The 25,620-nt window shown below is 46.0% G+C and overlaps 1 protein-coding gene across 1 annotated transcript in view; it reads right to left on the minus strand.

Moving 5' to 3' along the window:
* Window positions 1-25,620, minus strand: part of CPNE4 (copine 4) — a 392,000-nt gene that overhangs the window by 156,992 nt on the left and 209,388 nt on the right. The window contains exon 3 of the mRNA XM_075548957.1: window positions 592-663. Coding sequence (XP_075405072.1) covers window positions 592-663 — 72 coding nt within the window. The remainder of the gene's footprint in view (window positions 1-591; window positions 664-25,620) is intronic.

Raw genomic sequence — 25,620 nt, forward strand, 5'->3', positions numbered from 1 at the left:
GTTTCTGAGATTGTGAATCTTTGGGGGAGTAGAAAGCCTCATCTTTCTCCCATGAAGCAGCGGGTGGTTTTGAACTGCTGACCTTTTTGGTTGGAAGACCAATGCATAAGCACTATGCTGCCTAGTCTCCTGTATTATTTCAAAGAATAGGTTTAAATGTTGGCTCTCTGAAGCTTCAGCAACCTTGGACAGCATTGTATTTCAGAAAAAATTTTAATTCTCTTTAGAGACAAGAGACGGGAATAGGCATATTTGGTGATTGCTAGCCCCGGACAACTTCAGATGGTTACTATGTTTGATAACTCTATTGTTCTCCCCAACTACATAGCACTTGCAGAAGTGCTTAGAAGTGAGTCACCTCACTTTCAAGTCCTTTTTCTTCACCAATTTTCCACGGGGAAGAAGGGTCAACATTCCATTGGCAGGAAGGAAAAGGAAGTGGAGAAGGCAGGAAGGGGTGGCCTTGGTAGTGTAGTGGTCGTGGAATCAATTCCTAGTCGGCAGAGGGTCTACCTCTTACATGTTTGCAGTGTTCCAGACAGCTCCCTCAAGGCACCGCACCTTGGCCGAAATACGCTTGTGGGGGCTTACCGTGATGGAAGACTTTCCGGCCGTGTTCCCGTGCTTCAGCAAGGATTTGGACAGTTTTCTCTGGGAAACAATCTGCACAAAAGGAAACAAAGTGGGGATATTTGTCAAGTGACCCCAAATCTCGGTATTTATAGCTCCACTCGTAATTCGACAGCGCTTACATTGCCAGGTTTATCCATGTGCCTATTTGTTTGCAAACACTTTTGTTTTTATTTAGATATTTAATGATTTTTAGGTGTTGATTGTACTGGTAATATGTTGTGAGAGACTAGTCCAGCTTTCTTACGCGAAGCATAATTGAAACAAATCAATAAAACAAAACAACAATATGTTGATAAGACATAAATCACCCCCCAAACAGTGAAAATAGCCAAAAAGAGAGAAGAAAAGGTAACCAGAGTATGGCAGTTCTTAAGGAAAAGAATATAAGGACAGACATAGGTCATTAAGCATCTCTGGCTGAGTTAAAAGAGATATTGACAATATATGCTGTAAACTAGAAACTTCTGAGAGGCCCTGGTGATTCAGTGGTAGCAATTTCACCTCCAGGGGGAAAGATTACCAATGGAAAACCTTATAACAAGGAGCTGAGTATTGTCGAATCCAGTCTCAGAAGATGAAGCCCTCAGGGTGACGCTCTCAAAACAGAACCAGAGAATGACATCCTTCACTCCCGTCTAGCCCATCGGACTTGATGGAGGATTTCCGAGGCTGTGCCTCCGCATGGCAGCAGATGCCCCCAACTGTCTCCCACAAAGTGACTGGTGGGTTTGAACCTCACCTCGGCCTTCCACTCTTTGTCTTCTTTTCCGTCTCACCTCGAGCAAAGCATGATATTAAGGGAGTACGTAATGAATTATAGATGATTCAGTCAATTAGAAGGTGACTTAACAGGTGCTGACAAATGTGTATAAAAATTGGTCGGGAAAAGTTGGACATGTACATTAAGATAAGGTAGACAAGGCTCCAGAATGATCTCACACGCGCCCCCAGCCTTTGTGCCAAGTAGGGAATGGGTGCAAGAGGGGAAGGGAATCCAGGTCTAACTACACCTGTATCTACCCCCCCAGAGCTCTGGTTTTAACATATTAACTAGTCATTTGCCACATTTGATTATCTAGAAGCTAATGCTCAGACAAGCCAAGGCAGAGTGTTGGGGTTCTCTCTGTGATTCAGTGTCAGTGCACAATGTGGAATGGCGATTAAAATCTGTATCATCCCGGGAGCTATTTTTAGTGAAACTTGCCCCATCCTTGACCCTCCTCTTCGTTGGTTTGCTGACTGAGGCTTGACACTGATACCCGTGCAGCCCAGGTTACTCAAAGAATGGACGACGTAAGGATGAAACCTGCGTTCTTGCCTCCAACCCAACTCCACACTTAATGCCACTGAGTCAATTCAGAATCCTAATGACCCCATAGGACAGGGTAGACCTGTCCGTGGGGGTTTCCCAGACTATAATGCTTTATGGGGGTAGAAAGCATCATCTTTCTTTCTTTTTTTTTGACCTTGTAACATCTTTATTTTACAAAGGAGCATCCTCTGTATATTCAGTTTATCTACTTTTTTTTTTACATTTTATTAGGGGCTCATACAACTCTTATCACAATCCATACATATACATACATCAATTGTATAAAGCACATCCGCACATTTCCTGCCCCAATCATTCTCAAAGCATTTGCTCTCCACTTAAGCCCTTTGCATCAGGACCTCTTTTTTTCCCCCTCCCTCCCCGCTCTCCCCTCCCTCATGAGCCCTTGATAATTTATAGATTGTTATTTTGTCATATCTTGCCCTATCCGGAGTCTCTCCTCACCCCCTTCTCTGCCATCCGTCTCCCAGGGAGGAGGTCACATGTGGATCCTTGTAATCAGTTCCCCCTCTCCAACCCACTCACCCTCTACTCTCCCAGTATGGCCCCTCACACCCCTGGTCCTGAAGGTATCATCCACTCTGGATTCCCTGTGCCTCCAGCTCCCATATGCACCAGTGTACAACCTCTGCCCTATTCAGTCCTGCAAGATAGAATTTGGATCATGGTAGTTGGGGGGAGGAAGCATCCAGGATCTGGGGGAAAGCTGTGTTCTTCATCGGTACTACATCGCACCCTGACTGACATCTTTTCTTCTGTGGAACAGCTGGTGGTTTTGAACATCTGACCTTGCAGTTAGCAATCCAACATGTAACCACTCTGTCACCAGGGCTCCTGTGTCCTTGCCTAGGGAGAACAAAAGCACTAGCAGCTTCTATCTAGGTGGCTTCCAATGGCCCTCACCTCCTGCCATTCATGCTCTTTTGTAACCCCCTTCTCTTGATGGTGTGATGGGCCCAGGACTAACCCCCCCCCATGGGAAAAAAAGACCACCAAGTGATAGAAAATGCATTTTGAGATTAGGTTACAAAAAGACCATAGCTTCCATCTTGCTCACAATTTCTCTTCTCTCCCAGAATTCTAACTATGGGGGAAGAAAGCTACCATATTGCGAATAACTCTATGTAGAAGTTTATGTGGCAAAATCTTTAACCAACAACCAGTGAATGTGTGAGACCTGTGAACAATCATATGAGTAAGACTGGAAGCTGAACCCATGCCCCCCTCTTAGCGAGTCTTGACTGCAGCCTTGTAAGGGACTTTGATTCAGAGAATCCAGCTAAGCTGTACCCAGATCCCTGATATGCAGAATGCTAAATGTGTGCCTTTTTTAAGCTGCCAAGTTTCGGGGTAAGATGTAATGCAGCAGTAGGTAATGAATACATACATTATTCACAGAAAGTGAGAAAGAGAGTGAAAGGTAGGAGGCAAATTCATCCTCTGAAATTTTCATATCCTTTTTTTCCCCTCTGTGCCAGAGCAATGGACATGCCAAGGGTACGGTACTGCCAAGTCCAAAAGTCTGGACAACTTCCCAAGGTCAAGCAGAAGGAACAATCTTGATGTTCCATTGCTGCAATCTGAACTGGGGGGTTTCTGTAGACAACCAGACGGTTAGTTTGAAAACGGCTTATGGATGCCTCTTGTGAGTGTGTGCTGTAGAGTTGATTCCGACTCGCAGAGACCCCATTGGATCCCACAGGGTTTCCTAGGCTGCGATCTTCATAGGAGTGGATTTCCAGATCTTTCCTTCCATAGCAAGGGCTGGGTGGGTTACAGGGCCAACCTTTCAGTGAGCAGTTCAGCGATTAACCACAGCGCGACAAGGGCTCCTTGAACTAATGTCTTAGGGAGCTTTGCTTCCCATAGGACAGCATTGACTTTCACTAGGGAGTCAACCTTTGACTCTTATGGCAGCAGGTTGTACACACAGACCCCTTTGCTGCCATGAATGTGTGCAGTTCCCCGCTGTGTTCAGGTGAGAGTCAGTGGCGTAATCAGCTCATATTATTAGCCAGCATTATTGTTGAGACTTAAAAGGATGCTGTTGTGTCAAAATGCTTGTGTTCTTTCTTTGTTGATTTTGTCTTTTCTGCAGTCGGGCATCAGAATTTGCTCCCAAGGAATTCCCACTACTGGTGAAACTGTGTCTACTGAAAGACAGCTCTGAAGGCAGAACATTTCCTAAAATGTCATCTCCAGTGGGGTGGCCAGGTCCTCACTCACTGCTGCATAACCCCCACCACCCCTTTAGGAAGCCTTAGACTGTGCTTTTCAGGTGAGGATGATTATCTTCCAGATAAAATGGAACTGGTCTAAGGCAGTGGTCTCTGAAGAGAACTAATCTTGAGAGGCTGGATGTGAGAAAAATGAGAGAATTTCCTTCCTATATTTCGTTTAGACGTGTGTCTGGACTATCTCTACTGGAAAATAACGTATTACTTAGTTGTGGAATCCCAGAAGCTCAAATATGGGAGGAGATGTAAGGATACCTAGGCAAGCTAACTACATGGGAGCCCTTGTGGCACTGTTGGGCAATTTTGGATTGTTAAATACAAAGTTGGTGGTTCAAACCCACCAGTCACTCCTTGGGAGATAGATGTGGCTATCTACTCCTGACTTATATACTCCTGCAGCCTCAGAAACCCTATATAAGGGCCACTATGAGTCAGAATCGACTTGATGGCAATCGCTAACCACATACATTCCTTTGACTTTATTGTATCTTAGCCGGGGTGGTGATGAATATGACCTTGAAGATTATGGAAAATCTCATTGGAAAAGTAACTATAATGTGGCAGGTGGTCCCCCCATCCTGTAACTATTTATTTAGCCCCGATAGTTGGCCAGACTTGGTGCTAGGGATAGGTTGGTCAGTAGCATCAGATGCAATGTCTGAACTCAAACTGCTTGCACAGCAGTGGGGGCAGCTGGGAAGTAACCAAATGGTCACAAAAACAAGTATAAAGTTTCACCAAAGAGAGCTGCACTGGTCATGGTCAAGACAAAGAGTGGGTGGACGGGCAGTAGGCCAGATGAGAACAGATGAACTAAAGAGACTCTTAGTGAGTGAGAAGAGAGGCCACGGAGTTGGAGAGAAGAATCCAGACTCATGAAATAATATGCTGTAAAAATATCAAAATTTGGAAATGGACTGACTAGAGCCATGGTTCTCAACCTGTGGGTTGTGACCCCTTGGGGGGTGGTGGTTCGAACCACACTTTCACAGGGGTCCCTTGATTCATAACCATAGCAAAATGACAGTTATGAAATAGCAATGAAACTAATGTTATGGTTGGGGGGGTCACCACAACATGAGGAACTGTATTAAAGGGTCATGGCATTAGGAAGGTTGAGAACCACTGGACGAGAGGGAGCAAAAAGTGGGTGTCATCAATGCATCGCTGGGTTGGGTGGCGTGTCACTCACAGGGATATGAACTATGTCAAGAGAATAATACATTTGGGGCAGGAACTCCGAGTTGAGAATCGGGGAAGAAAATAGATTGGAGGAAGCTAAAGGCAAAAAGGGAGAATGGAATTAGTAATGTGAAGAGAGCGTGTCTCTTTGGCTCTAATGTTCAAAAAAAGAAAGAATGGTATTTAGACGGGAGTGAAAAACTAAGTAAAATTCTGGTCCTAATGGGCTCTAGACTGACTCGATGGCAGTGAGTTTGAGTTTTTTAGACACACGCGCGCGCACACACACACTCACACTCACACTCACACACACACACTCCCTGGATGACCCTAATGGCTAAGTGCTTGTCTCCTCAGTGAAAAGTTGGCGGCTCCAGTTCACCCAGAGATGCCTGAGAAGAAGAGTTTGGAGGTTTACCTCCAGCAAATCAGCCATTGAAAACTCAACGGTGGACAGTCTATTCTGACACACAGGGTCACCGCCTGAAGCAGAGATGACACAGCCATTCTTTTTGTATTATTTAATCATTTTATTGGGGGCTCATACAATTCCCATCACACTCCATACATCCATCCATTGTGTCAAGAACACATGCACGTTTGCTGCCATCATCATTCCCAAAACATGTGCCTTCTACCTGAACCCTTAATATCTGCTGCTCATTTCCCCCTCCCTCCCCACTGTCCCCTATCCCACGAACCCTTCATCATTCAAAAATTACTATTTTGTCATATGTTACACTGTCTGATGTCTCCCCTGCCTCCTTCTCTGCTGTCCCTCCCCCAGGGCGGAGGCTATACGTAGATTCTTGTAGTCAGTTACCCCCTTCTGCCCCACATTCTCTCCACCCTCCAGGCATCGCCACTCTCACCACTGGTCCTAAAGGAGTCATCTGTCCTGGATTCCCCATGTTTCCAGTTCCTATCTGTACCTGTGTACATCCTCTGGTCTAGCTGGATTTGTAAGGTAGAATTGGGATCATGATAGTGGGGGGGGGGCAGGAAGCATTTAAGAACTAGAGGAAAGTTATTCTATTCAAAGTGTGTCATGTAACTAAACTTAGGACCCTGTAACTTGACATTATTTTTCATAGATGAGGAAGTTTGGGCCCAGAGAGTTTGAAGCGAGAGAGATTTCCAAGGCAGCAGAGCTAAGAGGTAGGAATCACATGGGCTTGAACGCAAGTCTCACTTCAGAAACTGATCTCCAGCGATACGACGACTAGTGTGTGAACTCGTGAAGCACATTCACAACATGTTCACGGGTGGACTGGCATTGTATGCACTTGCTTTTAAGCACTGGATTTTTCATGTAAATGTGCTTGATCTTCATATGTAAACATGGAGAAAAATATAACAAGATAATCAAGCTCCGCCTGGAGTGCAGAGTAATCTGGAGATATGGACTTTGGTCAAAGGTAACGAGGCTAAATGATTTAGAACAGGTTCTTTGTGGATAGCCATTAAATAACACAAATGAAATTTAAAATGAGAAAGGAATTCACATTCTTTCCAAGTGTCAATTGTGAAGCCGTGTCCTCACTTTGTCTCCCCTAGGCACGCCAGTGCTTCTTGTTGTGTTGACACAATCATTGCTCTCCTCCCCCGCCCCAATCATACTTGGTTCTAGAAAAGCCCCCACTTCTCAGAATAATGCAGACATTATCTTAAACTTGAGCTGAATCAAAACACAACAGAAAATCCAGAAGACAAAGCGTGAAAGGACGCAGACTTTATAATTTCTCTCCAGGGGTGTTTTAGCCAGCTGGGAAGGAAAAGACACCCAAATAAATAACAACAACAATAACTAAAGAGCATACAATATAGCCTCTTTTCTCCGAGTAAAGCTGGTCTCAGAAATCACTTGTGGCCATTGTCATTCTGGCCCCTTGGGCTAAATGTTGGGCTGCTAACCACAACATCAGCAGTTCAACGCCAGAAACACCCTCAGAGGGAAAAAATGAGACTGTCTTCTCTATAAAGATCTATGGTCCCAGAACCCTGAAGGACAGTTCTATACTGTGCTATAGGGTCACTAGGAGTCGGAAATGATTCAATGAGAGAGTGGGATAGTCATTCTGTTTCACCTACATTCGGTACCTGCCTCCATGGCTTCAGATGACCCAAATACCCTTTCCCACCCCACACAGGCTATTAGCCCCTCATTCGGTAGGTGTACACTTAGGTGTAAGTCTTGGTAGGTAGGTGGCAGTCTTCCAACTTCTACATGATCTTTCTTCAAGAAAGACGGCAGAAGAATTAATTCATGAGAATCTGGTGACCACAGTTCTCCATCCATATCTAGAAATACTAACATTTCCTTTCAAGGGGTGTGAAGAGAATGCTACCACACACCTAATTTGGCCTTTGGGAATGGATAGGAATTAGGCAATTTCCGAGGAACCCATCCCTCAAGACGTGGGCCTGTGGGTGTAAAGTGGCAAATCAAGCAGGCCTTCATCTCAGCTCCAGAGAATGAGTAATAATTTGGGTCGGAAGCCGTTCATTGTAGTAATCATCAACAAGCCTGGGAGGGTGTCTATTGGTGTTGCCCTTTAGGGATGTTGGGCCCAAATGTAGGGTGTCCAGCTGGCGCAGTGCCCTGTGGAGAGCAGACCCTTTGTGGTAAAGGCCACAGTAAGTGGGCCAATCAACTTATCGGGGGCTTTACACAAAGGGGCTGCTCTCTACAGACCCCTTGCCTTCTTGCAATGGAAGCAACGGCAGCCGGCTCACAAAGGTCTTCCATCTGGGCAGAGACAGAGGAGAGAGACAGTGACAAGGACACACCCTGACCCCAGCTGGTGACAATTGGGGACTGACAGCTAGGAAGTGCTGCCTGGCACCAGGCTAAAGGGCTCACCCCTGTCAGAAACGCTCCATCTGACATGCTCCCTATGGTGGGTTCACAGCTGCAAGCCTTAGCAATCAACGAAAGAGTGAAATGTTGGGGGGGGGGGGGTGTGCTAGTTGAAACCCTCTTTTTAACAAGGTCAGACCAGAGGGGAAGTTCGTGCCCCCAGGAGCCTGACGTGCATTCACACACTGCTCTGGCGCTGAGCATCCCTCCTGGTGATGGAGCCGAGGGCTTTGGTACAGGGTGGCTTCCCACTTTACAGGGACGTCCGCTGTTCTAGTGAGATGAATGGGAACAACGCTAGGAGCCTTCGCTTGTTCTTTATTTTTTAGCAAAGATTCCCACACATGCCTGAGTGCATTCAGCGGACCATTCTCTCCTTCAAGGTCCTTTGGGGAACGGGATCCTCATTTCATTAGATGTCTTTAGATTTTGTTCTCTGAAATGGCTGTAAAATTCTGTCCTGACCATAAGTATCTACTGGACACTTTTTATGTTCCGGGTGCTGTGTTGAGGCTACAGCAGTGATGGCAAGTATTAACAATCTATTTAAAACAGTACATAGAGACATGGAGCATTGACTATGAGGTCACGGAGCCTCTCACAGTCTGAATGGATACTCCCCCACGCAAGTTTTCTAAAGGCCAATCCCTACTACACGAAGGAAAAAAAGTCAGTGTAAATAAGATTGGCAATCGCGCAAGAGAAATAAAAGTCTAAGATCTCATGACTGCAAGACATCACTGCAATGGACAATCTGCCCGAGGGATGAGCCTGGGATTAGTTTGAAAGCCCAAACCTTATGTCAAAAGGCATCTCTCTTTAGTGTTCTTAAAATGATTAATATAATTATCCCTATAATGCTGAGCATGATGTTTTTGTAACATTTAATTAATATATTTTGGTTGATATATATATTGATAACTATGAAAGTAAAGAATAAAAACAAAAAAATTTTTTCCCTGAAATTAAAAATTCCGGCATTATAGGACTAAGGACTGCTGTCACCATGACAAAGCGCAATGAAAGTTTCCCTTTCTCTCGAAGCAGTAGACAGTGGAAGGCAGGCCCACCGCCTCTCCCACCTTTTCAGGACTGCATCTGGACCTTGGCAGGAGGGCTTTCTCTGTATGCAAGCCTGCCGTCCACAGACACCGCAAACTGAAGCCGGGACAATGAGCTCCCTTTAGAAGCCCTCCAGGACCGTTGGTTGCTACCCACCTGCCCTCCATGGGGAAGAGATGCAGCATCAGCTTGGTAAACCCTGTGGTGGCAGTTCCTCTCTGTCTTATCGGATCATTCGGAATCTGAAGTAACTGGACAACAAAGAGCTTGGTTTGGGAGGAGAAGCTTCAACCAAAGGCTGGCAGCTTTAGGCACATAGCGTTCAGCTCCTTTGGCTGTGGGCGGGGGTTTGAGAGTCTGAGGTGTAGATGCCACACTGAAACCCACACTTCCGCCTCCGTGGAATTCAGCTCCGGGTTGTTCCCCGTGGGGATCTGGAAGGTAACACACTCTGTATTGCATTAGCTGCTTCCTTTTTCCTGTCTCAGTTCTCCACTCTTCTCCTGGGATTTCCCTCAGTGCCCTCAACTCTACTTACTCTACCATCCTTATCTGCTCCTGGGGAAACATGGACCAAACTGCGGCACTTAATCGATGTCAGATAATAGGTAGAACACATTACAGATGTGCCCTGTCATTTCATCATCAGATCCCAAACAACAGGAACGAGGGGATCCAGGCCCAGGAACATGGAGACGTGTGTCTGAGAACACACAGCAGGCGCTGGATCCATCCCTTCATCGAGGGGCATCAGTTGTCAGATGCCATCGAGCCGGTTGTGACTTACAGCTACCCTCTGGACAACAGGAAGATGGAAGACACACCTCGGCACCATCTTCACAACCAACGCTCTAGGTGAGCCCCTTGTGGCAGTAAGGCTGTCAGTCTGTCTCCTTGAGTCTTCCTCCTTTTCCCACATTTTACCAAGGAGCCCTGGTTATGGCTTGGGCTGCTAACTGCGAGGTGGGCAAGTCAATAACCACCACCTGCTCCAGGGGAGAAACATAGGGGCTTTCTGCTCTCATAAAGAGTTACAGCCTCGGGAAGGCAGGGGGCCCGTTCTATCCTGTCCTATTGGGTCCCCATTAGATTCAACAGAATCGATTCAGTAGCCGTGAGTTCATTTGTTGTGGTTGTTACAAGCATGATGTCCTTCTCCAGGAACCTGTCCCTCCAGATGACCTGGCCCAAGTACATGCGATAAAGTGCTGCCACCCTTCCTTCTAGGGGCATTGTGGCTGTACGATTCGAAGCAGGTTTATTCCTTCTTCCGGCAGTCCATGCCGTATAGAAGCTTCTTTGCCAACACCACACTTTAAAGGCACCGACTATTCTTTGGTCTTTGTTATTCCTTCATCAGCTTCAAGTGCATATGAGCTGATTTAGAAGACCATAGCTGGGGTCAGGTGCACATTATTCTTCCCAGGGACATCTTTGCCTTTTCATACTTGAAAGAGGTTTTTGCAGCAAATATTCCAAATGCAATATGTTGTTTGACTTCTTGACTATTGCTTCCGTGGGCATTGATTGGAGGTCCAAGCAAAATGAAATCCTTGACGACTTGAAACTTTTCTCCATTTATGGTGATGTTGATTAATGGTCCACTTGTATTTTTGTGTTTCTTTATGTGAAGGTGTAATTTATATAGAAAGCTGTAGTCTTTGATTTTCATTAACAGGTGTTTCAAGTCTTCTCACCTTTCAGCAAGTAAGGTTGTGTTATCTGCATATCACAGACTGTGAATGAGTCTTCCTGCGATCCTGATTGCTACCTTCTTCTTCTTCATATTGGCCAACGTCTCCAACTCTTTGCTCAACATACAGATAAAATAAATAGGGTAAAAAGATACAACCCTGGTGCACACCTTTCTTGATTTTAAAATACGCAGGACCCCTCACTCTGCTCAAACATCTGTCTCTTGGTTTCTGTATGCAGTTCTGCGAAGGCACAATTCTGGAATTTTCATTATTTCCTATGCTTTGTTATGATTCACACAGTCAAATGCCTTTGCAGAGTTGATCAAACGCCGGTAAAAATCTTTTTGGAATTTCCTACCTTCAGCCACGATCCATCTGCATCAGCAATGATGTACCACAATTGACAACCTCTTTTGAATCCAGCTTTCATAGCTGGCAGATGCCCACTGATGTCCTACCGCCACCATCTTTAAATTATTATTTAAATGATATGAATAACATGACTCAGTTATTTCCACATTCTACTGAATCGCCTTTCTTTGGAATAGGCACAGATGTGGCGCTCTGCCATATTTTATTAAATATTGATCCATATTTTATTAAATATTAAATATTGATCCTTTTGGGCACAGTGACTCTGTGTATTCCTTCCACCTTATTTTGTTGCTTCTTGCATCATTCATTCTTTTGTCCGTAGGTTCCTTAAATGTTGCTACTCTAGTCTTAAATGATTTTCGTCAGTTCTTTCAGCATACGCAATGCCATGTGTGCTCTGCCCTTTTGGTTCTCTAACTCTAGGTCTTTGCACGTTGTATTGCAATACTTTAATTTGTCTTCTATGGCCACCCTTTGAAATTTGGTCATTGTTTCTTTACTTCATCATTTCTGTTATTCACTTTAGCTCCTCTGTGTTCCGGGGAAGGTTTCCGAGTCTCTCCTGCCATCCATTTTGGTGCTTTCTTTCTTACGTTCCCATTTTTTTATGACCCTTTGTTTTCTTTTTGTACTATGTCATCTCATAGTTAGTCTTGTCTATGGTTATTAGTATTCAGTACATCAAATATACTTTCGAGATGATAAGTAATTTCAGGTTGTACTTTAGCTCTTGGGATTTGTTTTAATTTTCTTCAGTTTAAATTTAACTTACATATGGGAAATTAATGGGCTCAATTAATGGTTTGTTCTGCAGGCAGACCTGACCTTGTTCTGACTGGTGATATTAAAGTGCTCCCTTTCCCCCCCATAGATGTTATAGATTTAATCCACCTGAATTCCATCCAGTGAAGTCTGTTTGCACAGTGGAGTGGATGTTGCTGAAAAGCAGTTATTAGTAGTGACGACGTCATTGGTCCTGCAAAATTCTCTCATGAAATTTCCAACATCCGGTCAATTTCCATGGGCATAGTTCCCAGCTACTGATCCTTTGTGTCCAACTTTCATACTATAAGCACCAGTTATGGTCAATAAATCTTGAGTGTATATTTCATCAATGTCAAACTGCTGAAGTTGGTAAAACTTTCTAATTCTTCACCATTTTCATGAGCATTTGGTGTATAATTGAATAATAGTTGTGCAAACACGTCCTGTAAGTGTACGGATGCTACCCTATCACTCACAGCACTGTGGAAAGGGCCAGTGTTTTCAAAGTTGCTTTGTAGTCTCTTTAGTGGATTGCCGGTGCTGGGCCACATTCTGGCATAGGGCCTAGTCGAAGACACAGTTGGGTTGGTTCTGTTCTACCTTTGTGGAGGGTTGGTTGTGGTGGTTGTTTTGGTCATGGAGCAGATTTTGTTTTTAATTATATTGCCCCCACAATTCCCATTAGAAGTTTATAATAGTAGGGAAGGCATCTGGGGGGCCAAGAAGCCTTTTCCTCTTGCTTCTCACTATGTGCCTCCTCCATCCCACCCGGCCCCCTCTTGCAGAATCAACATCATCATCATCATCAGCATCAGCAGCAGCAGCAGCAGCAGCAGCAGCAACAGCAGCAAGACCAGGGACCTTGTTGGAAATCTCAGGCCCCTCTGGAGATCTACTGAATCATCTTCTGAATTTCATGAGATCACCCGTTGCTTGGCACACACGTTGAAGTGGAGACCAGTGAGTCCGAAGGGGAGTATTACAAATAGTACAATTTGATTAGATTTAAGTAATGTCTAAAGAAGGGGTTTTTAAGTTCATCTGTTCTGCTGGTTTGGATTTTTATAAATGGGCAAGGGCCATGGGAGCGAAGAAAGGCACAATGCACGTTCTTTCTCAATCACTTGGTGGACAGAACATGCAGCATGCCCACATCTACTTTATGTAAACCAGCCCCGCACTCAGTTCCCCGGAAAGCGCAATTCAGAATGGCAGTAGGGATGGGTGAGCCACTGGTTTGGGCTTCCTGGCTTAAGCTTCCTATTAAGTAGGGCTCTAAGTACTTCAAGTGTAATTATAGGCTTTTACCCTTCTCTGACTTCATTAGCAAGGGATGGAGTGGAGAGAGGATAGGAGAGGGATTTAAGCTCTGCCTGAGTATTAATTATCCATTGAGGTCCCATCTCTTGAGGGAGGCCCCGTGGCCATCACAAATGAGCCGGACCCCATTATTAGGCAGGGACTACCCACCTGCTGGCCTCTCATCCCGGCCACACCCCTGAGAATCAGGATCAAGAGGAAAGAGTCACATTGCTAAGCAGCCTGGCGCTCACAGGAGCACATTTCATAAGGCTCGCGTTCAAGAGCTCGAGGTTGCTCTGCAGTGATCGGCTCCGACCACAGAGGCAAGCAAACGCCACTGGTCTCTATGGTAGACACCCAGCTCATCTGTCAAGCGGCTGCACTGTGGTGGCTTGCGGGTTGCGGTGATGCTGGAAGCCATGCAAGGGGTGTCCCACATGCCAGCAGTCACCCGTGGTACACAGGTTTCTGTAGAGCTTACTAACAACAGGCTAGGACGAAGGAAGAGGTGGTCCACTTCTGAGACATTAGCCATCGGAAAGCGTATGAAGAACAGCGGAACATTGTCTGCGATGGTGCCAGCAGATGAGCCGAAACGCCCAGGGAAGAGCTGCCTCCTCAAAGTAGAGTTGGCCTTCATGCTGTGCTCCGAGGAAAGCTGGCCACACTTGCCTTTGCTCACAGAGGGAACCAAAAGCAGCCAGCCTCCTTGAGTTATTGGAATGTGGCATGCACAAAGGATGCATGAAGGAACCTTGGAAGTCATCAACGATGAAGTGGAATGCACAAAGATTGCTGTCGTTGGCACTGCTGTTGCTAAGGGCTGTGGCGGTTGTTTGTCCTCCTAGTGACCTGTGGGCTGCAGAAGGAAACACCGCCAGGTCTTGTGCCATCCCCACGATGGTGGGTATAGCTGAGCCCATTGTTGTAGCTACCGTGTCAACCCCTCTTGTCAAGGGCCTTCATGATTTTGGCAGGAGTGTGGCACCATGGAAGTCCACTCAAGAGAGGTGGCTTAACCTGCCCACGTTGTCACAGCTGGGAAGTAGCAGAGCTAGGATCGGAATTCAGAACGCACTTCTAGAGTCGGCCTTTGCTTGCCGGATGTCCTGCCTCCCACAAGTGACCGAGACAGAACACAGTGCCGGAATCTGGGCTACATCCGACCAGATGCATAAGAGTTCTCCCTGACCCTTATCCGGAGGGAAGCTACCTCTTCCTGAGACCACTTCAAAGGCCACTTAACCCTCTCCCTACGTCCATTCCTGTTTTATATTATAAGACATGAATCATACACAAGACTTCAAATGCTGGTCCTGGTGTATGACCTTGAGAAGGTTACCCTCTTTGAGCTTCAATTTCCTCACCTGTGAAATGGCAATCATATGGCCAATTCCAAGTGTATAACGAGTAGAGTGCACGCTAACAATCACCCAGCATCAGGCATACAGGGATGCTTAGAAAAGCTACTTTTGTTCCTCCCCCCCCTTCTTATTCAATGACTCCCTGAGTAGAGATTTCAGTCAGCCCTAAGGTTGGACTTCCCATTGCAATGTAGGACCAGGGAAGACAAACAGATGGATACTAGAGTTCTGAGTTGATGGGACCTGATGACTGATTGATGGGCTGTGGGGGTGGGAAGATGGGTGAGTGGGAGGCATGAGGGAGGGCTTCCCAGGTGGGCAGGGTCTCTGTATGCAGACCAATGAAGGTCCAGGCCCTGATCAAGGGGCAGAGTGGTGGAAGGGCAGACTGACAGGGAGAGCAGGGAAGCAGGAGGAATGGTGAGCTGGATTTGAGGATGTTGAGTTTGAGATAACTGTGAGTTATCCCAGTGAAATTAGTATCTAGATCAGTGGTTCTCAGCCTGTGGGTCGCGACCCCTTTAGGGGTTGAATGACCCTTTCACAGGGGTCGCCTGCTTCATAACAGTAGCAAAATTACAGTGATGAGGTAGCAATGAAAATAATTTTATGGTTGGGGGGTCACCAGAACATCAGGAACTGTGTGTATGAAAGGGTAGCGGCATTAGGAAGGTTGAGAACCACTGCTCTAGAGGCTGTTGAATGCAGGAGCCTGGGCCTCATAGGAGATTGCTAGTGCCTGGCTGATAAGTGTAAGGGCAGGAAGTGATGGGAATGGGTGAAGGAAAGAGAGAGGGTCTGAGAGTGTGGCAGCCTTGCCAGATGAGGCCCATGGGCAAAGCTGGCTGGGACAGTCAACAGTGTTGCCCCTCCTCTTGATCCCTTCCACCCTTCTTGGGGGACCTGCCTCTGGGCCATGTACAGTCTGAGGGAACATGCTCTCCTCTGTGCCAGCTCAGCCTGGGACTAAACGAGGGGCCATGTGTGTGTGTGTGTGAGTGTGTGTGCGTAAGTGTGTGTGTGTGTGTGTTAGGGATGGAGCGGGGCGGGGCAGTTAGAGGGTTGAGGGACATTTTTAGGGCAGACCCATCTTCCTGTTGGTGAATTGGTAGAATCTCCAAATGGAGTAAGAGTTAAGAATGGAAGTGCCACAAGGATACAGGGAAAAATAACATTTCCATGCGTTGTACAGGGTGGTGTAAATTGGCATAATCCAAATGGATTTTTGCACTCTACTTTAAAAATCAGAAATTAAAAGGCCACCTGCCACTATGGCGTCAATTCTGATTCACCGGGACCCTGTGGGACAGAGCAGCATTGCCCCACGGGGTCGGTAAGACTAATCTGTACAGAAAGAGACTGCCAGGCTTCCTCCCATGACGCGGCTGGTAGGGTCACATCCCTGACCTTCTTAGCAACCAGCGCTTCAACGCTGTGCCACTAGGGCTCTTTCATTTGCTAAAGGTCTTCAAAACGCCTGTGCCCACATACTGCTAGGGTTGATTTATCCTAAGCGAATGACTGTACAAGGGCACAAAAATGTCGGTGACATGATTTCACCAGCATCTTGTTTATAATTGGGAAGCTGACTTAATGTTCACAGTCGTGGAAAAGTTCCATGGGAGAAGTGACATAGCCATCATGGGACAGTGTGTCACCCTTCAGATGGATGATGCAGAAGTATGTGCATTAACAGGGAAAGTACGTGTAGTCACAGGGAAAAGTGTTCATGATATACTTTTCTACGAAAAATCAGGCAGCAAAAAGCATACGTATAAGTACCTGCTTGCTTTAAAAGAGGATTCTAATTGGATGCATGCGCAGAATGTCTGCAGCAATATGCACCAGAATGCTCCCTAGGTGCCTCTCCGTGGTGGGGAAATGTAGGGTTTTATTTTTCCAAATATATTTTTCAATGAGTCGGCAATATATTTATGTACAGAAAAGCTATAAGTCCATTTCCTAAAGGAAACAGATGGAGGAGTGAAAAATGATGCTTTGCTGAGACGGATGTGGAAGAAGTCGTTAGGTGATTAGGGGAAGCGTTTAGGATGTAGCCTGCTAACAGAGAGCTGAAGGAGGGGCCACGGGTGCGGGGAGTTGGGGAACTGCCAACAGCAATTGTCAGTGTCCAGGTTCTGGTGGACTGGGGGAGGTGCGGATTTAGAGGCTCAGTTCTCATGGACTCATGGTTGATAGTTTTTTTCTGTTCCTCAATCATCAGACTTCCTCTAAGTTTAACGTTAAACTTAAAGGAGGTTGGTCCTGACTGACCAAGGGCCCAGACTTGCTCAGTGTTGAAGATGAGGCTGTTTCCTTCAAGTTAGAAGTCACAGACATTAGTCATTACGCCTTCCTGAAGGATTGCGGCAGCTTAGAAAATGATGACAAGGCTGAGGAGTGTAGTGGAAAAATGAGAGAACATGATAATTCACATATAATGTTCATGATCGGAACCGGTAGTATGTAAGCTCTGTTGCTCTTCCCTCTGCCTGGAATATTTTTGAGATATCTCTGCATGGCTCACACCACACTTTCTTCTGGTCTCTGCTTAGGAAAGGTTTCCCCGACTTCCTCACCCCATTCCCATCACTGTCCCTTCTCTTGCTTCGATTAGCTTCCCACATATGGTGACCCTACGTCTATCAGAGGGTTTCCAATGGCTGAGTTTTGAGAAGTAGATGAACAGTCATTGTTGCCATCAGCTCCCCCACCCCCACCCCGCACCCCTCTTCCTGTATCCTCAGGGAATCATTGCTCCCATTGCTGTGTCTGAAGGGTCATCCCTACATCGAATTATATGAGTGAACAAACACAGGTCTAATAATGTTGATGAGGTAAAGCACTAGACTTAATAGTAAGGGTGGGGGGAATATTAAAGAACCAGAGGATAATTCTGTGTTTCATCAGTGCTCTACGTCACCTTGGATTTATCATCCCTCAGTGTGGCCCATCTGAGAGGGACTGTCCCACTAGGGAGCGAATAACAGAATTGTAGGTGAATGGATATACTGGATGGGGTAAGATATGGCTATAATATATATGTATATATAACATATACATATAATAACATATAACAATAAGGGTTCCTGGGGAGGGGGAGAGGGAGGGATAAAGGGGAGCTGATATCAAAGAGTTTAAGAAGAAAGGACATGTTTTGAAACTGATTGTAGTAGCAATTGTACCATTATGCTCAATTCATTTGAATTGTGGAATGTTACAACATCGGTAAGAGCTCCCAATAAAATGATTAGTAAACAAAACGAATAAGAAGTAGATGGACAGATATTTCTTCTGAGGTACCTCTAAGTACAATTAAACCTCTAGCCTTTCAGCTAGCACCCAAGTATGTGAACATATGTACCACCCCGGGACTCCCTGTCCTTCAGAGGACTTATTATTATCAGATACACCTTACCTATGACTAGATTAACCTCCTGTAATAGTGTATAGGCCCCTGGATCCATAAATAAATTACCAGTGCCTAAAAGAATGTCTTACTAAATGAATGATTAGATGCTCAATAAATGAATGAATGTATATTTATTTGAAAGAGTGAATAAATGCACAATTTTGTTATTACTATTAGTGTTACATGAACTAATTATTCACTAACATTTAGGAAAGCATATCAGTTATTTTAGCATTATTTTCAGATTTAACCATCTATATGAATGATGGAAGAAAGATGACAGGTTTCTGACAGTCTCAGAAACCCAGAGGGGCAGTTCTACCCTCTCCTAACAGGGCCCTATGACTTGGAATAGAACCCATGGTAGTGAGTTATAAGAGTGGTACATCCATGTCGCAGGTGACAAACATCTAACACGTTTCTCAGAACTTCCGGTCCAGGAGTCCTTTTGAAAAGCACCCAACTCAGTCGCAAGTAGCGTGTGCATTTGCAGATAAATGCCACAGGTTTCCCTAGCCGAGAGAAAGAGAATGTTTTTTAAAGATACAGAAATCAATTTATGAACTGGTAGGAAAGGCTTCATCTCCTTGTTTAATCTCTCCGAGTAGCTTTACACTGACATCTTGTAGGATGCGTTCCTGCTCCGCTTTTTCAAATTTGGAAAGGGCTGGGGAAATTGAATGTCGTGTGCTATGATGGGGAGGTAGGTTTTGGAGCCAGATCGGCTTAGGTTTGAGCTATAGCTACTCCACTGGGCCTCTGACTGCACGTTGGTGGTTCTACCCCCTCGGTCTTGCAGGAGAACACGGATGCTGCCTGCTCCCTTAAAGATGGACAGAGTTGGAAGCCTGCTGCAAGGTCGCCGAGTCAGGAACGATTGGATGGCCGTGATAGAAACTTGCTGTCTATGTGGCCTTGGATGAACCCACTGCACTTTCCGAGCCTGGCTCCTGATTAACCAACATCAGCCTCATTTGACCCAATACCTGGGAAGCAATAGAACTCCCAAAATATACACCTTCTCCTATCAACTGACCACTTACTAAAAAGACGTAGAGTAGCTATGTTGGCGGTTCAGGCCCACAGACTCACTCTGTGGAAGAAAGACATTATTTTTCCCAGAAAAAATAATAAAAACAATGCAAAAAAATAAACCCATAGTCGACTTCACAGTGACCCAGTGGTAGAGTAGGGCATCCCAATAGGGTTTCCACAGCTGTAGGCAGCAAGAGAAGCAGACTACCAGACCTTTCTCCTTTGGAAGGCCTGGCCACCGTGAGGGCCTGGCCACCGTGAGGGCCTGGCCACCGTGAGGGCCTGGCCACCGTGAGGGCCTGGCCACCGTGAGGGCCTGGCCACCGTGAGGGCCTGGCCACCGTGAGGGCCTGGCCACCGTGAGGGCCTGGCCACCGTGAGGGCCTGGTCACCGTGAGGGCCTGGCCACCGTGAGGGCCTGGTCACCGTGAGGGCCTGGCCACCGTGAGGGCCTGGCCACCGTGAGTAGATTCATTCTCACCTGGGATCACTATGAGTTGAAAGTGGACCTAACCACTTAACAGCAAGGAAACGGAGGCCCAGAGCAGCTCTGTGCTCTGACGCTGAACCTTGGCTCTGCCTCTTCCGGGTCTGTGATCGGGGTTTCGTGATTTCAGTGAAAACGATCATGACCCTACTGTTGCCAGCACCAGGCTTACAGATGTGGCAGGTGGCACCAAGCGCACAGAAGCCTGCCATGCAAAGCAGCGCTCAGCCAATGGAAGCTACGCAAATGACTATTATTACAGCAAAGATTGCCAAATGGGGCCACTTCTGAAAGTCAAAGGAGGCAGAGTTACTAATTAAGTCATGACAACAGGTATCAAAAGAGAGACTGCCTGGAGCCCACCTGTCATAGATCACCTGGTTGTTATCAGGGACTACGTGAAGAGGAGCCCTGGTGGCATAGTAGGTTCCCTGTTGGAATCTTAACTGCAGGGTCGGCAGTTCAAACCCACGAGTTGCTCCCCAAAGAGCAAGATGAGGCTGCCTGCCTCTGTAAAGGTTTCAAAGGCCCAGACACCAAAGGGGCAGTTCTACCCTGCTCTGATAGGGTCCCTCTGAGTTGGAATTGACACGATGGCAGCCGGGGTGTGGTTTTGGGTTGATGTGGGAAGGTGAGTCTTCTCTCCTTGGAAGTGTGCCAGCACAGACCAGGGGCACCTGAGAGGGTCGCCCGCCCCGGGTCTGGTGAAAAGTCCGCACGACTTGGATCTTCTTCCCAATTCAAAGCTTTTCTAATTCCACTGAGGCACCAACAGAAAGGCCCGTAAAAGTCATTTCTTGACTGGCATCTCAGTGGGGAGAGGACAGTGTGCAGGATCTCTGTGCTTGTGTTTCTGAGAACTGGCTTGGGAATTTCTGCTGACCAGAGGCTGCTGGGGCAGGGGTGCTCTGGAAGAATGAGGGAAGCTCACCTGGGGCTGAACCCAGAGGGTGGGCTCCTGCATCTGCGCTCTCGCTGACCTGCCCACCAGTGCAGAGAAATCCCCAAAGCTCTCATTTCATCCCAATCAGTTAAGGAATTCATGCCCCTGCTCTTTTGGTCCTTGACTCTGAAACCCAGGCTCTTGGGAAAGATTTTTGTCAGCCAAATCCTAAACTTCACTCATTTAAAATAAAAATGTTCTCTTTCCCAAATTAGACTTGAGCTGGAGATGCGAAGTTTGACGGGGCGGGGAGGTGAGGGCGGTCTGAGAACCTCTTTGCAGCGCGATGATGTTCCTGTAACATATTCATCATTAGCGCTCCGAGTCCTCTCGGGTCTCTTCTGTAATCAAAAATAATATTACAAAAGATCGGAATCAGATTACTCAAGCAAACCCTTCTCCCGGGAGGCGCAGGGCGGGGACTAGGCCTTTACCTGAAGCAGCTGCACAGAGTCCTCTGAAAAGCCTACTGGAAACACAGGCTCAGCAGACATTGCACCCCAAAGCAGCCCTGCCCTCCACGTTGCCCAAATGACATTTTGCATACTTTCTAAATTCTTCAAAGGTTTGTGCAGGAATCTCCCCAGTGCTTACGTGACGCCCTGCTCCCTGTGCGTGTGAGGCTGCTGCAGCTGACGTTCGGTCCTTTTTAGGATGCTTTTACACACATTTATCGCACACTTTTTGGTGATGATAGAAGGGTTTCATGTTCCTTTGGAAAATAAAGAACAATGCAGAGGTGGTATAAAAATTGCTCATAATCTCGTGGTCTGGATTCTATCACTGTAATTATTTCAAAACACATTCTTCCTGTCCTGCAGCCTGTAAAGAAATCGGTGCTTGGAGAGCCAGCAGACCACTCCCACACGCTCGGCTACACTCTCCTTCCTTGGGATGAGGAGTGTCCTATGTTTTGGAAAATGTCTCGAGAAGGCACTTTGGGGAGGCTTTAGGGTCTCATCTGGGGAAGATGCTATGCAGCATGCGACGTTGAGGCTGTTGGGAGCAGTGAGTCGGGAGTGGGTAGAAGAATGCAGGTAAGCACGGGAGGACAGGGCTTAAGAAGCTTGGAACCAGAGAGAAGGATGGCCAGGGAGGAATGGGCGCAGCCAAAGCACTTACACCTATAAAGGAGTCTAACGTTTAACCCTTCACACAGCCTCCACTACTGGCGGAGAGAAGCAGAAATTCTAATTTGAAGCCTTACAGGGTAGGAACGGAGGAGAACCCACAGGATCATGAGTTGATTGCTAAGCAGAGCTACATGGAACACCCAGAAAGGAAAGTCTTACATGACTCCCCCACCAAGCTGTTGCTGTGCTGGCATGTCCCAGGAGATGGCCAGACGAGCTGTGTGTCTCGCCAAAGAAGCGGTCAATACTGGACTGGGTTCATTCAAACCACAAAAGGCAAGGTCACCCCACATCAATCCTCACCCAATGGCTAGGCACCATATGCACACATACGCAGACACAACTCACATCCATTTATAAGATGATCTTTAATTTAATAACCTACTATGAAAATTCTCCCCTGCTGGTCACTCTTCCTCTGCATGATTTGAATGGCCCCCTAATATTCCACTTTAAGATAGACAATACATTTTCAAAAATAGCCCCCCAGTATTAGACACTATGGTTATTTCTGAGTCTTATTTTCTGTTTTCATTCACAGAAGATAACTAGGGGAGAGACTATTATGTTCTGAAGGCTGAGAGGACACATTATGCACTCTCCTCATAGCGGAGGAGATTCTCCACGTCCTTGCATGTTTATAAAGCTCTCACATTCGTGGGTGAAAATATCAGGAGGCCCTACAACGAAGGGTTTAAGAGCAGAGACCCCAGATTCAGACGGTCTGGGCTTGAATCATAGCTCTGCCTCTGGGGTGACCTTGGGTAGGTTAACCCCTCTGTGACTCAGGTTCCTCATCTATCAGCCTGAACATAATGAGAAAATGTCTTAGACATTTGGTGGGGAGCAACTGAATTATACCATGGAAAGCATTTAAATTAGTGCTGGCCAATGGCAAACAGTCAATGGACACAGGCTATTACTAGATTGTTTTTATTTGATGACTAGTGAGATGTGACTCTTTTTTCATCTTTATTGCATGTCTTTATGAATTAGCTAGTGCCCATCTTTGCATCTGCACACAGAGCATAATGCCTGGCACCCAGGGAGTGTGAGCAAATGTCGGAAAACAAACGCATCAAGAGAGGGAGGGAGCCTTGGGTACATTGTAGGAAGTGTGTTGGTTTCTGTAGCTGTGCAGTCTTTTGAAGCGAAGAAAGAATTCAATGTGTTGTCCCTGTGGCCAAGTCCGTGAAGGGAGAGGATGGAGTTTCGAAACAGAAAGGTATCAAGGGAGAAACAGGAAAGGTTAGGACGTAGGCAGAAGCCCTGATGGAAGGTCTACTCTTCCAAATATGTACAAATTCTTTGCCTCGGAGGTAGACGAGAAGAATGAAAGGGTGGCTGATGGCATATCGACATTGTGCTTTGAAGGGAATGGGAGAAGACATTGAGGGGCTTATTTCACTGTGACCCCAGCTTCTCAGGGAGTGGCTGTCTGCTAAGGATGGGGGGAGGAGGTAGGATAGATACAGCAGGGACTTTGAAAGACCTGAAACCACTGGTAGCTTGAATGAGAAAGAATTTTGAGTGCCAGTAACATGCATCCTGGAGAGCCATTAGTGAAGATGTGACAGCTGTGTGCTTAACACCAGGGCTGGGAATCAGATGCAACAGGTTCGCTTGGTCAAGGGTTAGACACGGGTGAAGTGATGAAGGAAGACCTTGAAAGATAAGGTACTTTCTGTATCTCTCACTGAAATGGCTTCTGGGACATTCAGAGAGAGGAGCACCCCCGGGTGGGTTCAAGGCACAGGATGGATGGTGGGTGAGATGTGGGAAGGGAAAGAAAATGAGGTAGGGATCAGAGAGGAGATGCAGAGCCTCCAGGCAAGGAGGCCTGGAGAAGGTTTGCTAAAGCAGAATGGAGATAAAGAGCCACAGGGGAGGGGTGCTAGATCAGAGGGGACAAAAGATGGGTGATTGGGGTAGAATGGACATGGGACCAAGTCCTTGGAAAACATGGAGGAGAGTCTGTGTGTCTTGAAGTTGGTAGAGGCGGGAAAGGGAAAGGGAGGAGCAATAGATGAAAGCACCACAGGACAAGCAGTGCCTGGGTTAATCTTTTAGAACAGGATTGTTAAACCTTTGTTCCAGAGAATGAATGTTTGAGGCTTTTGGACATATAGTTTCTGTTGCAACATCTCAACTTAGCCAGTATAGCTCCAAACCAACCATAGATAAATAGGCACGCCTCTGTTCCAACAGCCACTCTGTCTGTCAGGTTGTCATACTGGGAAGCGTACATGTCAGCATGATGCAGAGAACTATTTCTTCGTTACTTCACATACCATGGGGGGCAGGTTTTAGAAGAACATCCAGACTATGAAGAAAGGTCTGGCGATCTACTTCCAAAAACTAACCCCCAAACTCACTGCCATGGAGCTAACGCCAACTCGTAGGGACCCTACAGGACAGCAGTGTTGAAGCAACTGACCAAACCCAATGGACTGCCATTGTGTCAATGGCCCTGTGGGTTTTCAAGACCGCAACTGTTTATAGCAATAGAAAGTCCTATCTTTCTCCCCCGGGTAGCTGGTGGTTTTGAACTGCAGACCTTGAGGATCACAACCCAATAGGAACTCACTAGGCCACCAGGACTCCAAAAACTCTATGGATCTTAATGGATCATATACCACTTGAAGAGAAGTTCGCAGGTGAGAAACCACTCCAATTACACAGAGGCTGCAGCAGTGCGCTTGTGCATACCCATGTTCATGAAGATGCACAGGATGGGGCAGCCTATTGACTGTTCTGTTGTACCCTAGTTGCCATGTATTAGAGCTTGTTTGGGGACAACTAACCACAGCGATGTGCCAATAAAATGTGTTTATGAAAATAGCTGATGGGCTGTTTGGGGCTCATGGGTTGTAGTTTACTAAGCCCTATTCTGGAACTACTGATTCTTTTGGGTCCCCCCACTCTTATCCCAACCCACATCTCGCCATTCCCAAACATAATCTGCTCAAATGTTTCCCTGGGTTTTTAGGCTAGCACTTGAGTTTTTTATGTTGAAACAAGTGTAAAGTAACAAAACTGAATTTTTGCTGAATGATCAATTTGCCAAAGTAGTCATCAAATTGAGAACACGGAGTGGTTTATTAAAAATATGTTTTCTCTAACTTAAATATTACAGTGATCAATTGAATGGAATCATTTTTATGATATTTTAAAGATGATCCTTTTTTTAAAGTGTGGAGGACTGACTTTCATTTTGCTTCAGAAGATTCTGTCCAATTTACTGAACACCAAGAGACAAGGGAGAGTTTCTGTCTCCTTCTGGCTGTATTTGATTTTCAGAGGCATTTATGATAATCCGGACTCAACTTATTAAACAACTTAAACCCAAATTCTGCAGATCTCTCAATATGCTTCAGCATAATTGAAATGAACTTTATAAATCGCTTTTTCAAGACTTACTTTTAGTGATGAAAATATTTGATGAATTTAGAGAATTTGTCTTGGAACAAGTGTACTATTTGGTGTTGGAGCAAATGTATTAGTTTATGAATTTAGTTGGATTCAGAAAATTGATCATTTGGCATCTTGATTGGTCATTGGGCTGTGATACCATGCCTCAGGCATGGACAAGGACAGGAAATTTCTTACTGAAGTCACCCAGGTGCTGATCACCTGATCATCAAGGAGGTGCCGCAAAACAATGCTTATAGGCCAAAGGGAAGGGCCAGATGGTGGGGAGTGTAACCATTCGTAACCATTGCTGGAACCATTGCAATCACTGGTTGGGAATAAGAGAAGGTGGAAGTCCTAATGGAAAGTCTATTAAGTTGCTTTCAAAC

Source organism: Tenrec ecaudatus, chromosome 4, assembly GCF_050624435.1.
Source record: "Tenrec ecaudatus isolate mTenEca1 chromosome 4, mTenEca1.hap1, whole genome shotgun sequence".
Lineage (NCBI taxonomy): Eukaryota > Metazoa > Chordata > Mammalia > Afrosoricida > Tenrecidae > Tenrec > Tenrec ecaudatus.